The 17,310-nt window shown below is 45.0% G+C and overlaps 1 protein-coding gene across 4 annotated transcripts in view; it reads left to right on the forward strand.

The window, feature by feature from the left end:
• The window catches only part of LOC135372930 (uncharacterized), a 55,278-nt gene that overhangs the window by 17,904 nt on the left and 20,064 nt on the right, over nt 1-17,310 (forward strand). For all 4 annotated transcript variants that reach the window (XM_064606311.1, XM_064606313.1, XM_064606312.1 and 1 more), the window contains one exon: nt 10,749-10,878. In XM_064606311.1, the coding sequence (XP_064462381.1) occupies nt 10,749-10,878 (130 nt within the window). The remainder of the gene's footprint in view (nt 1-10,748; nt 10,879-17,310) is intronic.

The following is a 17,310-nucleotide window of genomic DNA, read 5'->3' on the forward strand; positions in this document are numbered from 1 at the left end:
GTATACTCTTGCGTGAAAATCAAACTGCTGGATAGGAACGAGAGACTCGGCGCGCATTTCCGTCAACATCCAGGACAGCAGAAGCTTGTCACATGGCCTCCTCTGTCACAATCACAGCACCGACTGCGGACCTTAAACGCTACTGATTCGGATGCCGCCTCTGAACAGAGAGATAGCCAGACACAGTTAGCATGTACTAAAGGTGACACAAAACTGCCTCCTATTTACAACAAATGAGGAGCCAGAACAGTGTCTCTGAACAAGGAGAAAAGGAAAATAAATGTAAAAAAAGTGTGAAGAATGAGTGTGACGTCATTCTTCCGTAGCACTGAATGACGGAAACGAATATGGACGCACAATTCTCCTCTCCCAGATCGCCGCAGCTCGCAGAGGATCTTGATCGTGCAGGTTATTCTAGCTTAATTGAAGCGTAATTGTTTCTTCCGAAAGTTCACAGCGTTGCAGTGACACTGTTGCGAAATTTATTGTATCACATGTGTTGGGACACAAAGGAACGACGACCGTTCAGAAGACAGGCAAGCTACGGTGAAGTGCTTGCTGAATGACGCGGTAGGGCCCGGTGTATAGCTGCTGCAGGCCCTTGTGCACCCCGTCGTAACGAATGAAAATATGACTTGATGTGCGAAGCTCGGGGTGCACGAATGAGATACGGGTTGTGCAAGGCCGTGAAATGCGGAGGCGCGGGAGTTGCATAAGAGCGCGGATATGCCCGAAGTAGGAACACAGGTAGAGTTCACTAGTAGGTGACGGTGTGGCGAAGGGCTCGCCAGAAATACGGAGGATGGTACCGTACATGAGTTCCGCCGCCGTACAACCAAGGTCCTGCTTTACTGCGGCGCGGAGGAAGAGAAGGACGATAGGTAGGACCTCCGTCCAAGGAGAGTGGGAGTGGACCTTGAGAGCAAAGTTCAGTGACGATGGAGGCGCTCGACCATACCATTAGCTAATGGATGGTATGCAGTGGTTCGGGCGCGATGGGTACCGAGCAAACGCGTGAAGTCGGCGAACAGAGCAGATTCAAGCTCACAACCTGGGTCCGTTGTTACGATTGTGGGGACGCCAAAAACTGGCAGTCCGAGTGTGGACAAAGGCAGTTGCGGCTGTATACGCGGTGGCATCTGGGATGGGGACGCCCTCTGGTCATCGCGAGAAGCGGTCAGTGATGGTCAGAAGATAACGTCGACCCTGAGACTGTGCAAGGGCCCGCAATGTTTAAGTGAATATGGCCGAGACGCTTGTCTGGAGAAAGAAATTCACCTGGTGCTGTAACGCTAAGACGTGACGGTATGACGTGATACTCGTCGACATAGGACGCAGGAGCTCACCCGGAGCTTAATGTCGCTGTGCATGCGAGGCCAGACATAGCGGTCTGAGATTAGCTTCTGGGTGGCTCGTATGCCAGGATAGGCCATAGAATGGAGGTGGTCAAATATGATGCGACGGGCAGGGCGTGGCAACTGCGGACAACGTTGGAATCGCAACCTCGACGACGGCACCCGGCACTGTTGAGAGTTGAGCAAGCCTCATGCTTGCGGCAGTGGCCAAGACCATTTGAAAATTTCGCGGTAGCCTTTGCGGGAACAGCTCGAGCAGGGGAGTGTCATCCGTTGAGGCAGAACGGTCTCCGGGTAGCTGCCGCAACCTTCGCAAAAGCTGCGTAGGTCACCCAGCTCCTCAGCAGAAAGCAGTTGCTGGAGACAAGACTGACCGGAAGCGGCGGTTCGTTGTAGAATGGCTTCCTTGAGGTGGTCGTAAGGTGCAGTGGGAGAAGGATTGGCGAGAATGTCGTAAGCTTCGTCCGCAGCTGTGGGAGTTAGAGCAGAGGTCACGTGGTATAATTTTGTGAGTTGAGATGTAACCCCTGCTAGGTTAAACTGTCCCTCAGCTTGTACGAACCACCCAGCTCGCTTGGGGTTGAAAAGTGGCGGTAGTTTCACAGCGAGAACAGCCACAGTTGCTGTCAGCGGGGCCGACCAGTCTTCATGCTCCCCCGGAGGCATTGCGGCTTAGCCATGAAGTCGATGAATGATATGTTCGTTGGGAAACGTCGGGTGACCAAATGTTGGGACACAAAGGAACGACAGCCGCTCATAAGACAAGCGGCAAGTGCCCAACTCAATGTCTAATGATCGTGCTAGGCACAGGGACGAGATGTGTATTAAAAGAATTAAGTTACCAACCACCACCACCACCAGAATGAAGATGTTGATAGCAGTTTTGCTACACATGTCTAGTGCGTGCAGCACTGCTAGTACGTCGTATCCATGCCGGTCTATGTTACACTAGCAGTTGAATTGTTTGTGGTTATGTCTCACCACAAATTGTCCATTGGAAATAGTAGACATGGTCTCATTAATTTCTCCCCGCAATTTTAATAAGATTCAATGGAAGCCAGACTGCGAATTCATTCAACGTGTGAAAGCCCACTATTTCTCTTTGGCTGAGTCGGAAATTAAGCAAACCGGGCTCCGCTGTGTTGTGGTGCGAAGACCACGTCAACGTAGTAAGGAACCAATTCAACGAATTCGTTAAATGGACGTCAATGAGATACGCTGATTTCCAATTTCATTTAATGAGATCCGGCATGATCTATATTACAGAGTGTACCAATAGAACAAATGACACATTGTCACCCGATGTAGAAATGCATTTTTCCCTGTGGGTCGGCAGCATTTTTATCCCCTGTTCACGAAAAGAAGTGGCTTGTGCCAGCAGCCACTTGCGCACAAACTCCTCCACCGCGTCGTCGTCATCGAATCGTTGGCCTTCCAGTGCTTGTTTCAGTGACCGAAACAGGTGAAAGTCGCAAGGCGATGAGCCAGGGCCATAGGTAGGGTATTCCACTGCTGTCCAGCCCATTCCCCTTAATTTTGCACATGTGACGGCTGCAATGTGGGGTCTGGCGTTGCCATGGAGGAGAATCGGTTCACGTGTTACTTGGTTACCCGTTTTGCTGCTATAAGAAAGCTTAACCTCGCTCAAAGGTTCACAGTAATATGCAGCGCTGATGATGCGACGATCGTGCAAGAAATCAATGTGCAAAATGCCGCTCTGCTCAGCGAAAGGTAACGGAATATTTTTCGTTTCCGTTGCCACCTCCGTTACTGGCCCTTATTTATTCCTGTTCCAGTTTCGGTTACCACCATTGTACCATTGTTGCTTCCTTTCTCATTTCGTTTCCGTTTCGGTTTTCGGTACCGCCCCACCCCTCCAGCGTTTTTGTTTTCCTTCTTTCTTTTTTTTTAAAAAAAAGAGCATTGAGACCGTGACAAAACTTAATCCCTCTACGTTCTGAAGTACGAGGGGTGTTCAAGTCAAACCGGGACTTTTCATTTTTCGCAAAAGTGAAATGGACTTACTTATTTTTCAACGTAATCTCCAGTTGCACTAATGCACTTGCCCCAGTGTTTCACGAGGGCTTGGATGCCAGCAGTGTAGAAATCATTACTGGCGCGTAGCAGCCATGATCAGACCGCATTCTTGACCTCGTCCTCGCAGGTGAAGTGGCGGCCCCCAAGGAACGCCTTCAGTGGCCCGAAGAGATGGAAATCGTTGAGGGCGAGGTCTGGGACTGTAAAGGGGATGTGGCAGCAACTCCCAGCCAAGTTCCTGTAAGGTGCGTGGCGTGAGATGCGTGGTATGCAGGCGTGCATTGTCCTGTAGGAGGAAGACTCCTTTGGTGATGAGGCCCGGCCGCTTTTGCTTCAGCGCCTTATGCACATCCCTAATAACCTGGCAGTAATATGCACTATTGATGGTGGTACCACTGAGCAGAAAATCAACATGAACAACGCAGGCCTTGTCCAAGAAAACCGTGGCCATGACCTTACCCGCAGACGGGGTGCTTCGGAACTTCTTGGGAGCTGGCGAGCCCGGATGCTTCAACTGTTTTGATGCGCGTTTAGACTCAGAAGTGAAATGGTGCACCCACGTTTCATCGCACGTGGTGATCCGATCAAGGAACGGCTGTCGTTCAGTGTCGAAACGGCACCTTAGCTCTTGGGAGATTTCCAGTCCTCTCTGCCGGCCACATACGGAAAGCTGCCTCGGGACCCAACGGGCACTAAGTTTCCGAAACTGTAGGTGTTCATAAATGATAGTGTTCATCGTTCCCACAGAAAGATGCGTCTTTCAAGCCAGTTCGAGGCATGTTATCCGTCGGTCCTTGAGGTTCAGGCGCTCCACAAGTTGAATGTTCTCAGGAACTCCGACATTGGGCTCTGAGCCGCCCCGGCCGGGATCGTCCTGCACTGTTGTACGGCAGTCTCGCAACCGTTTGCACCACTCAAACGCACTGCTGCGGCTAAGTGTATCGTGGTCATACTGAGCCTGAAGTCTTCTGTGAATTTGAGATGACTTTACGCCTTCATTCACGAGAAACTGACAACATGACAATTCGCTGTTCCATGTGCACGCTCACCTCGTTGTCGGACATCTTGTCCAGCACGTGTCTTCTGTTTTGCATAAACTTTGGACCACCACGTGGTGAACGCGGAGGCCTGTCTCGTGTGAAAATGATGAAAAAGAAGTAGCGCGAGCCATTTGTAGACTTAGGAGGCCGAAAGTCCCCGTTTGACTTCAACACCCCTCGTATATTTTGAGGACTCCAGGGATACATGCATACAAGAGACAACGTTTACTCAAAATACACATATAGGTACGTGATTTCTGTGAACAGGTAACATAACATGGTTTCCAGTAATGTTATTCACGCTGGCAACTTCCAGGTCACCATAAGCTTCTTCCACCATGCTTCATCTATTTACTGTATACTACCTACTGATATGCTCCAGTTTAATAGTTCATTCTAGTTTTAGTTCTTCAGTTAATTTTAGTTTGCTTCATTGAGGCTTATTTCATAAATTTATCTACATGATATGGTAAAAAAATCCAATAATTCGGGTACCCGAATTACTACCGTAAATTATTGCCGTTTCCGTTTCTATTTCAGGTATTCTAACTGTTCGATATCCGTATCTGATACTGTTACCTGCTATATTTCCGGTATAATACCGATTCTGTTACCTTTCCATGGCGCTGGTCCCAAAAACACAGTTGCAAGCATATTGCCAGCTGACAGTCGCGTCTTGGCTTTGACAGGGGCTTTCGTTTTTAACCTCGTCAATGCCTTCCACAAATTCATTATGCCAGGCGAACACACGTGGCCCTGACAGTGCTTGATCCCCGAACTGTGCCGTCAATCTGTGCAGAATTTTTCTCGGTTTTACACCCTCACGAGCAAGAAACTTCATCATATTACGTTGCACAATCTAGTTATTTCTCAGACATAGCATGACGGAATACTGAGGTAATGTAACGAGACCGGTCGGCTTCTTACTTAACTACTGACCAGACTACCTAGCACGTGCAAAAGCGGCAGCGCGCGCCATTTGACAGGACGCGCTCTGCTACAAAAAACTCGTTTATATTTCATCCACCCTCGCAAGAAAACATCAGAAATAACTTTCACCTTTATATCTGCCACTTAACAGTATTGTTATATTCTTTTTCTATTAAGATTCTAAGATTATGATTCTATGTAAGAACAAATGTTCACGCGGAACCGGTATCGAGCGTAATTCATTTTTACAGCAAAAACGTGCTTTCTGGTCATTTGATGCATCAGAATCGTTACTGCACATTCAAAAAGTGCATCGGCAATGATACTTTCAGTCTGATTTTGATGAGAATCCTTGCTCCGGTAGACTGGCCTCCAATGGGTGCCATCGAGCGCGCTTCCACTGCGTTCCCAATGACATTTTCAATTGTTCCTTATTGTAACCCACTAAATTCCAGTCGTTTTCAATACGGTACTTGTCCAAACTTGTGGATTGGGAACGATAAGTTTTTGTAATTTTCACTGAGAACTGGGAATACGATACCCACTTAAACCGAATGAGATTTCTGGGCTATTTTGAATTGGACTGTTTCCAGCAGGATGGTCGGCTACGGTTACCTGACCTTGATGGCATGTTCATGACGTGCTCTATGGGTCTAGGAGGTCTGGGTGTAAGACATTTCGGTGCGCGGACATTGTGAATCACGGACAATTCGGTGCACAGGCACATTTCAGCGCATGAGCTTCTTCGGGCGCTGGCGTATTGATACAGGCGTGCGTTGACACCGGGTGTGGGACAAAATGTTCCCTGGTTGTGCCGGCGAAAAAATAAAATGAAAGGGCTCCTGAGCACCCAAAAAGACAAGCGCACGGTTGCCCACGGCTCATGAAACACGTCACAACCGACCGCGCGCTGTTATCATTCGCTGTTTTGATTTGGTGAAAACTCGAGACACCGTTCTTTGTTGTTGTTTTCGTTTGTTAATGAGTTGAGGTCGAAAAGTCGAACATCGATTATAGAAAAGCCTTAAAATAAGGAGTTCCAAGAAGATGTCGGTGAAATAAATAATTTAGAAATAAATCTTTGAAAATAATTCATTAAAAAATTCACGTTTCAGAATAACTTTTCGAAAATCAGCGCTTTCTGTATCCACAGCTGTAAAATCAAACCCCAGTACACAGCAGGATTGTACCAAAAAGCGGCATACCAGAGGGAAAAAAAGGCGTTTACAACATCAATTCCCAATACCTGTCCTGAGCTCAACGTTGTGGAATTACCTCATGTAACAGTTGTATCCTTTCAAATATACTTTTCATTTCTTGGTGGCTTCTGCCTTTGGCTAGTTCGGTATTCCGAGCTTGTGGCCTTTTGATTTTCAGCCTACAGAGTGAGTCTCACCAACAACATATCATTATATTAAAGGGACCGAAAAGTGAAAACTAACCACTTTTGCCCACTGTCGTGCACAACATCGTTGTTTGATAAGACACAGAAAGCATTACTTCTCAATTCGGCATATTTTTTACGTATAAATATTTTGAAGATTGCCGGAACATGGACGGTGCTGCCAGCGAACGGCGAAAAAGAGCAACTTGGGTTTCAGGTCCGGGCTCCCAGGGATTGGTCAACCCCTACCACGTGAGAGTTAATTTTGTAGAGAACAAAGCTGACGCACATTATCTTACAGCTAAACACTATTTTAAAAATGACGCTCACTTCGATAGCTTTTACGTTAATAAAGCATTCAGCTACTTCGCCGGTACGAGCTACGATCCGCCGCGCCATCTGCAAGGCCGTCTGTGTTATCGCGTTTATTGTTTACGTCGTGGGCGGTCGTGTTGGTCGCGCGAAGAGAAGTGAATGACATGTTCGTGGTTGTTGTGTCAATTATTCGAGAGACATACATATGCCTGGTGTAGTTTTGGTGTTCGGGGATGCAAAAATCATGTTCGTTCACCATCGGCGGCAGGCGTTTCTACCACAAGATTCAACAGGAGAGTGCGCGAAAACGAATGTGGTTCAAAACACTCGGTTATTAGATGTAGCAGTCGTGTGGTATGTGCTGAGCTCATTTCGCTGCCGATGACTACGAAGATGCCGTAGAAGGCGAATTGCGAAGACGTCCGAAGCACACTGATGCTCAGTACCCAGTGATTTTGCTTCACCGAGGTGACGAGTTCAACACAACGTCTTAGGTATGTACAGGCGTCACACATGTATAAATTATAATATAGCGACGACGTATTCCATTGAACTTATGTTATCCTACTTGTCCCGTACTCATCATTGTCAACACCAACAAATTTAATTTTAGGGGCCTTCCAGTGTTGAAGTGGCGCAAAACTGCTTCGTATCTGTGATCCAGGCACTCAAGTTGACATGACAGAAATAGCTGAAAGCAGGTATGCAAAGTCCACAGATGGAAGCACTAGATTTGTTACGTGTTGCAGACTTTGTGACATTTTTTTGAGTATTTGGACAGGTGCAGAACATTAGTATGACGTCAACAAGAGGAGAAGAAACCGATGAGAACTACTAGTTTGTTTGAAGGGTACGAGAATACTTCCTGTTGAGATGGAGTTATAACTTTATCACTAAGGAACGCTAATTAATTTTCTAGAGATGCATCCTCTACACTTGAATACCCAGTGAAACAGCAAACGTTCATTGTCTTTGAACCCACAACTACTGGAATTGTTCAATGTGTGTCAGAGCTGCAGTGAGCCATGCAAGGTTACCACATCATATTGGTTCTAAATTTGCAGGGTTCCCCTATCTCGGACGCAACTGTCATTTCTCTTTATTGCTCCTCCGATCCTACCTTCTCAGAGATTAATATGGTTCACCATACACTGCATGGGCACTGCCTTTCTCTACTCATGCTTTCGGTTTCTTGTTCTGTTGAATAAATCTTCACTTGAGTTTGCAGCCATTACGCTGTCTACTGTGTTTGCCCCTCATGCATATTGATGTACTCTAACGGTATGGCACATCAACATCCCAACGACCTACCAAACGACCTTGCCTAGTCCTACTTTTGGATGGAAACTACACGATGTGGTAACATCCACATATATAAAGTTTTAGTCGACGGAGATTTGCTGTTTTTGTACAACCTTCATTGTACATTTCTTTTGTCTCACTTAGCATGCCTGAAGAAATGTTCTGATCTTCATCAAGATGACAGGTCATTGTTTGATCTGCAGCATCATTTTTCCTGTAATCTTTTCACCAACAGAGAATACAAAAGTGAAGAAATGGTAAAATATAACTAGCTTGTTAAATTCAAAAGGGAAAGACGAAACTGTTTATACTTCTCTTGTTTACTTTGTTGCAGGTTTGACAACTCTATCAAGTACGTCAAAACATCAGAGGGCAGGAAGTCCTACTCTATTTCCTAAATCCCTGGACAATAAAAAAGAAAGATATAGTTTGAATTGTGACAAAATGTTGCTTCTGCTCTTATATTATATTTCAATTAAATGTTACGATGCATGTGTAGTGTACACTGAAGCCAGTTTCAATCTGCAGGGCTGTCAAAAGTACTGTACAAAAGTACATCTCAATTACAGTAACAGAGAACTTATGCAATAAATTATTTAGCCATTTTGGAGTACTATGCACACCAATGGTGCATGGTTAACTTTGAACCCAGATCAAGGGTTAATAATAGTTGAAGTCAGCCCTCAAGTCCTTCTTTACAAATGTTAGTTGGCGACGTGATAATGAATCAGTTACAAGTACTCCGTTTAGCAAAACAGAGTTAATTAAGTGTTAAATCCCAATCTTGGTTCAATTATTAGTTGACATTTGGAAACGTGGTCACTAAGAAGTATACGAAAAGGTTATGAACACAGTTCAGCTGAATGACACATGTGAAAATTGTCTTACTTACTCCTCACATATACAAGTGAGACATGAGTATAACCTACAAATACATTTATGCCCACAGGTTACTTAACCCTCCAGGAACAAACTAGTAATATGCTGTGACAGCAAAGAAAAAGCAATGAGAAAAACTTGCAGCAAACAAGAAATGAAAATATGCTGACATCAACATTTCTACAGGTCAGCGCACTGAGGGGAAAGCATCCCTAATAGCATGCATGACGCAGATCGAGATCCAGTGGAGTATTTTCTATTGCATTTTCTCGGAGCACCCCATATCCTTGTGAATGGCCGACAGGTGGCATAACGGAATTTCCTGCAGCCATAAGGGTTTTCCGTCCAGTTTGCCGTTCAAGTAGCGCGTAAAGACCACACGGCGCTGCCGTGTACGTTGCCATGCTCTTCGGTTTCTCGGATGTATGTAAAAGACACTTGCAGTACTTCGGTGTCAAGGCACAGTATTTCGAAATATTCGTTAGTTCTGATGCAATCGTCTGTCTGCTTTTCACACGCATTCTCTACCTCTCGGCTGCAAAAACCGTAGTATCCATCCGTAGTATCCGTCGGTTTGCATTTCACGCATGAACACCTGCACGACGAAAAAACAGCGCTTGTTTCGGCTTACACAAGTGCTTCTCCCTGATACATGGAAATTTCACAAAGCAGTCCATGTTCACGGCACGGTGAGCTACTGCTGAGGACGAATGTGACTCCGATTAATCTCTGGACGAGGAATCTTCTGCTGCGAAGAACACACTTTCCAGCACGCTAACGCACGAACAACAGTTCTGTGTGAGCGACAGTTCTCGAATGCGGAATTCCAGCGCACTCATGTTCAAGAGGCACGACATTCTCGACGTAGAAAGTGGTCACAAATGCCCACTGCCATTTTCGTTTTCGCCGGATTAGCGCCCGGAAGTGCGCGTATTACATGCGTCCTCGACAGATGGCGCGGGGTCATGCAATTGTTGACAGACTGCTCGGTTTCCTACTAGGTCCCTGGACATGCAATTATGGAAAATTCGATTACAGAAAAACTACAGCGATTTCGGCGGAGTTCTTTGATATTTCAACTTTTGAAGGTTCAAGCTTTTCGCTGAACATAAAGTTTCGATAGGTTTATATTCACTTTTCGGTCCCTTTAATGTCTTAGGTCAATATCTCATAATGTGCTCGTAGGTCACGGCACTGAAGGATCTCCCAAATGTCCGTGCACCGCCAAGTTGGTGCACCGAAATATCTGTGCACTAAGATGCCCATACACCTAGACGTCCGTACACCGAGATTGCCGTCGTCGGTGTCGCCACTTCCACAACACATTAGTAATTCGGAAACAAACAGCAGTGCTCCCTCTTGAGTTTCCCTTTCTCCTTGGCTCTGAACGATGCATGACTAGTTTAGGATGTGCGGTTTAGCTGTTGTTTTTGCGGAACTCTTATACCATAGCGTAGCTGCTGTGCCTGGATTGAATATTTACAAAGCTATATTGTTTATTTACAGGGAAGACTTGAACGCAAGCCTTTGCTACACAACCAGCAACACGGCAAAGGCACCCACGTTTTCGGGCGTAGTTGGCTTCGACATGAATAAATTCTGTAAGGAGACGGCTGGTGGCATTCTAGTACAAGCGGTAAGTAAATTACAACGACAACATACGTCTTATATTTTCTTATAGTCTAAAATGCGGCAATGTACAACAGGTCATTGTGCTGCGATGCAATACAGCACTTTTCAGTCCTCCTTCGAATTGCTTTACATTGATTTTTTTTTCTATGATAATGAGCTGATAGTTGATAATGCATTGAATGATAATGCGTCGCCAGTTTTCCCGGTGACTGCATTTCCTATTAGGTTGGTTCGGGCAGGACAAAAAAGGAAAGAAATGTAGATAAATTGACTCTACGTTAAGTCTTAAAAATTTATTGATGTTCATTAATGATGCATCGTCATAATTTGGACAAATCACAGGTGGAACTGTCACCCCGCACAAAACAACACGCGCGGCATGCATAACATTAGTTCCTTAGCTCGACAATGGCAGTGCTATTTAAGACCCCGGCACTAAGTACTACATTTCAGCTATACTAAATTACTCTCACTACTTCATTTATTTATTTTAGATTACACAACACTTTCAACTGTCGTAACCATTAACCGCAACCTGGACTTGCCTATACTTTACAATCGAAAACCAGTTGCCCGCTTCGTGCTCTTCCAGAAAGCATATTGTTTAGTCATACTACGATCAAAATACATCAGGCCACCAAATGACTATCGACCACTCAAACTTGGCAGTATGGAGCCTATATTGCAAAATGTGAGCCAATATGGGGAGAATCCTGTGATTCACAGCCAATGCTATAATGTCCAAATTACTGATGGCTGTAACGCACGCTGACTTACGGACTACACAATGTACATATTTAGGGAACGAAGGGTACCTGTCCTTTGGCAGTTTCAACCGTTCAGTGTTTCACTGATATGCCTAAGTTTGAATCGTACAGGTAGAACTCATGAAATAAAAATAAATTTACTTTATTAAGACTTACGGGCCGCCAAATCTTTTTTTTTTTTTTTGCCTAGGCTTTCTGAGTGCAATGTACAGCTTGTGCCATGTCGGACATGCTTTTGTTGTGCTTTTAGTGAAGCTATTTTTTTCTGCGTTTGAATGCCATCTCTTCTCCTTCTTCGAAGTTGTGTGTGTGTCTTTTTTGCGCTAGCACTCGACGTGCAAGTGGGATATCAGTTATGTATAGCCAGTCTGCTTCCATCATTGTGACTGGAAGTGTTCTAGAAGGGCAACATTGTTCCTGTATTGCCAATCAAGTAACCATATTGGCCGACTATAAGTTGTATGGGGGCTATGTTGGTCCGACTTCCCAGCTTCCAGCCAATATGGGTTCCTTGCTGGCAGTCACGGCTCGATATTGCCCACCAAACATCGGCACCAACACAGGCTGGTAATCGGCAATGTTGGACCAATATTTCCATCTTCAAGCCATTATTGGTTGGCCATTGGCAAAACTGGTCCAATAGTGGAACAATCCTTCCAGTGACCAACCGATATTGGTTCAAGACTCATTGCTGACACGGTGCAGCAAGCATTCGAAATAGAATGAATGAATGAATGAATGAATGAATGAATGAAATGAATGAAATGAATGAAATGAATGAAATGAATGAAATGAAATGAAATGAAATGAAATGAAATGAAATCGAAAGCTGCTAAGAACCCGTATTGTTCGCTCAAGTGAAACTGAACCGAACCAAAACATTTTTTTTTGCGTTGAACCGGAACTGAACCGAAATAAATTTAGGCGGTTACCGGTTCGCGATACGATTCAGACGCAGTGTACGTTGTGAGAGATCGGAACTACGACCTATGCAGCAGATTGAGCCGCGTTGCCAAACAAATTTCAAACCGAAACTCAGCAAAACAAAACTGCAAGCAAAGTGCGCGAGGTATTTCCCCCTCAAAGCTATTGTGTTGTGTTAGTTTGTGTTTTTGTTAGTCTGTGTTTGGGTCCAGCTCTCACTTGGCGACGCTCGATGCCACGTCGCGAGGGCGGCAGAAGCAGAGGTGCTTTTCCGCCGCCCTGTCAGGGCGCACGGCTTTCATGTTCCCAACGCCAGTGATATTCCGTCGTCCATCCATATTCCGACGAAAAATAAGGAGGCGTGGCCTTTCTGTCTCACCTGATTAGTCGCCAGTATATCGTTCTCGGCAACCCTCGCCAACTCTCGCCGACGTCGTGAAAGAAATCCGGCATGGTATTTTTTTTGTCTTCTTGGTTCGACGCCTCTCCTCTCCCAACGCCGGAAATGCACGTCTACTTCCGCCTCCCGCTCACGACGTAGCGTCTGGCGTTGCCAGGTGAGAGCTGGCCCTTCGTTTTGAGGTCGTCCTTTTGATCGTTGTAAACTTCATTGCATGCGCCTTTTGTTGTCCACCAACCCCAAGCTTCCATTTTGGGGTGTGAAAATTACGGCCACTCCCTCAGCAGAATGATCCAGGTTGTATCGGATGAGTGAAATTAGAGAGTACAGTATGTTACTCTAACGGTGCCCCCGATATTCAGATCTGTACATGTAGCGTTGCTGTGTTGGCAAAAACAACAAGAGTACATTTGTGTCGTTTTATAGTAGTAAGGATGTGCTTGCTTTTACCCTACGGCGATCTGCTCAAAATTGACCGGTTTAAACCGGTTCAAAATAAGTGCGCACTAATACTGCTGTGGATGACTTCACAGAATATTACTGTCTGGTGTGACAGGAGAAGTACGAAGCGAACAAGGAGTGGGTTCAGTGCAAGGTTGGCACAGGCTGGAAACATTGGGATTCTAGTAAATACCTATTATACGTTTGCCATGACTGCACTGCAAATCCCTGATTCCTGCCTTGTGCAACACTGAACTGGTTGAACACATACCCGTAGCCTTTTCCTATGTGGCCCAAGTTTGGCGCATATTGAAACACTCTGCCTTCTGTTGCATAATTAAAGTTTTTGGCCACATTATCATGAAATATTCGCGTCATTTTTATGCGACAGCTTCCAGAGGGATCAACAGTGCAGCTAGTGCACTGAAATGTCTGCACCCCTCAAGTACGTTCCGAATTAGAGCGGCTTTCTAAAAAAATGTTTCAACTCCCCCCCCCCTCTTTTCATACGGCGTATATCGCTCATCTTGCTCATCAAGGCGCCGCCAAACGCTGCCGCCCCATGTGATGGCGGTCGGCGCCGCCTTCACACATGCAACGGTGGCGCGCCGCCGCCGCAGACCATTTCGGTCAGCCGCCGGCGCCGGCGCCAAAAAAAAAATTCTGTCGGGCGGCTAGCTGTAAGCACGGCCTACTACTGCACTACAAACCTGGACATCCGCAAAGCTAGCACCGCGGTAGTAGTTCTCCGCTTGGCTTTGGGATTTGGCGCTAGCTAGCACTATTCGTTAAAGGTCAGCTACGCCGATTTCCCGATGTGTTGAAACGGTTGTGATATTCAGAACGAGCACATCCAACTGCCCCCGATACACACCTTCGTTTCTCAATTTTGTCTTCCTATTACGAAAGTTAATTCATCAAAGAAACCAAAACAAGCCATGGGCGCAGCCATTTTTGTGACGTAGATGGGATAAACCTGCTCCATCTACGTAGATAGAGAATCGTGCGACTGATTGGATGAAAGCTGAGGCTTTCTCTGACTTCCCTGGCGTCTTCTCCCGTTTGCGAGGAAATCCAGTTATGGCCGTCGGCTACGATGAGCGTTTCGTCCGAGGTAATCCCGAGAACTATTGAACGATGGAAACAACAACCGCGAACTCACCTCAACATCATTTTCAGCGTGAAATTGTGATTATGTGCTCGAGAACTTCGCAGTTCAACCGTTCAGCTGCCATTCACGTCAACCCGTTTGCTGCTTTTACTACAAGTGCAGGAATGGGAGCGATTGAGCAACAACGTGAGACTTTGTGATCGTTTGAGCACACACCTGCAGAGGACTGGTCTTCAAAGAAAGAAGGCCGTATTTCTGCCCATGCACATCGTGCGATTGCCAGGCTTGTTACACGAGATACATATATTGTGCAGCATCATAGCGCGACTGCAATGAACGACGTAGGAATGTATCGTGACCACTCGAACTGCATTCGTTGAACCATTCGTCGGTTATATAAAAGTGCTCATTAGAGTTGCCCCGCACAAAAACTGTTGGATGTAGTTTTGTAGTGTGTTGTTTATCTCGTAGAGCGCATCGCGGCATGTAGGTCGAGAGCCCTTATACGTATTTTTTGCATGTTTACTTGAGTGTGCGCATTGTTCTATACCACACAGGCCCTATTTCATTCATAATAGTTTCGCAAATAACACGTACGGGTCGATCTCATATTGCTTTTGAGTTAGGCATAGTGTCTTCAAATCAGGGTATGTGTACCCTGTTTGCTGGGCCCAACAGATGTTATTAGGGGAGTGCAACATTTCCCACTTCTTGAACCATGCTAACATTGCCAGAATAAGGAACATTACACTGTGCTGTGTATTCCACACTCAGTTGTTTCGCGACGTAAACCCCCAATTATTACATTGGGTACTCCACATGTTCACCAAGTCAGCACTTCCCATATCCTATTTTTTTTAAACATGTGCTTAAAATTGCACAACTGCCACTCAAGTAACTTTGCCACCAAATTAGTCAGTGACAAAAGGTACATGTACTTTATCACAAATTTAATAACCTTAGTGGAAATGGTGGATGGTGTCCTCTGCCTGGTGCACTTCATAGCAAAATACACAATAGTCCAAATGTTTTCTTTGTGCACAAATGCCCTGTCAAAGCTGAAAGACTCTTATCAGAATGGGGAAGCGGGCTTGCTTGTCCAGAGAAACAAATATGAAACTGCAGTGCTCAACGTAAATAACTCCATGCTCCGCAACTAAAGCTGGTGATGCCGAAGACCTAATATTTCTAGGTTAAAAGGAACAAAAGAGAAAAGACCACTGCGGCATATTAATGTTGTTTCAAAAGTATAACACCACAAAATTTGTGAGAGGCAGTTGGTGTATTTAGTTATGTTGGTCGCCTCCTGCACCAATTTTTAATAAGATTCAAATGCGTTGCTACCAACCAGGACCTAAGCCTGACATATGATCTAATAATAATAATAGTATCTATCTATGACCTATATGGACCTTCATCACTAGTTTGGTCTAGGCTTCACACGTGGCTTCTAGTGAAATTCGATGCTGCTCTGTAGAGCTGACAGGAGACTTGCAGAGTAGAGAATTTATTTATATTTTCCAAAGAACATGTAAAAAACAATGTGCTGTACCAACTGTATTCAAAGAAATACAAATATACTTTGTTTGAGCTATGTGCATATTAGCAGATTATTATTTTTTTTATTATTACTTTTTTGACACATGCTTTAAACAACATAACTGCATAATCCATACGGATCATAGCCTAAGGCTAGTACGATCCGGTAAAGAGAGAAAAAATACAGTAACAATGTTCAACAGCAGCAACAGTCAAATGTCAGTGCCAAGCTACCGACATCCAGTCGACAGCAAACATAAAAACGTAATCATACCAACTAACACTTATAGCAAGAAACAGTAATACTAACACTTATTCAGTAGACACTTATAGTAGATATAGTAGACACTTATAGTAGTATAGTATATAGTAGACACTAACACTTATTCAAGATTACGGGTGACCGATGACACACAATGGGCGTCAAGGGTGAGAACACAAGAATACTACCACTGCAGGCACTGTCCTGAAATTCTACGTCACCATTTATCAGAAAGCAATGACCACACACAGCCTAAGGATCATATTCAGCTCCTTCCATTATTCTTTTTATTGACAGCATGTTGGCTGCCATCCCGTCCATGAAAGTGACCCTTATCGTTGAAAGAACGGTTCAACAGCAAGCGAGCTGGTGATAGTGTCCATAATGGCGAGACCTGAAGAGGAGATACAAGAAGGGACATAAACACGCTATGTTGAGACATTGTGTATGTCCCTTCCTATCCCTTGTCTCAGGGTTTTTCGCTATGGACCTTCATGATGTTTCCTTCGGCAAACTTTACATATTTTTATGTAGAATTGTGAAGGTACAGCCAGGCGCTGTTAGCAAATCACACAGTACTTTTCTTGAATCAAGAATCCATGGAAGGTACACAGTCATCTTCAGCATTGCACACATATATGGGACATGTTAATCACTTTGGAATGTCACAGACATGTCATGGAGGCCGGCACATGATTAGTGGTGCTGAACACACAACTATTTGTCATAGTTTAGGCATAAAAAGCAGTTTTGTCACCTGCATGTTGAGGAAGATGTATCTCTACATGCTTTGCCATGACACAAATATATGAAGCAACAAATGTACCCTCTACTTTATTATGGTTATTAGTCAACACTGCCAAGAATGTGGGAACACAGTCTTGTACCACCTACACTCTTCAAAATGACATTCACACACGACACATTGTAGGTCAACGAGACTCCAGAATGATGTCCTCTCCCTCCCCATTGGCTGAGAACATTTTTCTACT

The sequence above is a fragment of the Ornithodoros turicata genome, chromosome 1 (assembly GCF_037126465.1).
Source record: "Ornithodoros turicata isolate Travis chromosome 1, ASM3712646v1, whole genome shotgun sequence".
Lineage (NCBI taxonomy): Eukaryota > Metazoa > Arthropoda > Arachnida > Ixodida > Argasidae > Ornithodoros > Ornithodoros turicata.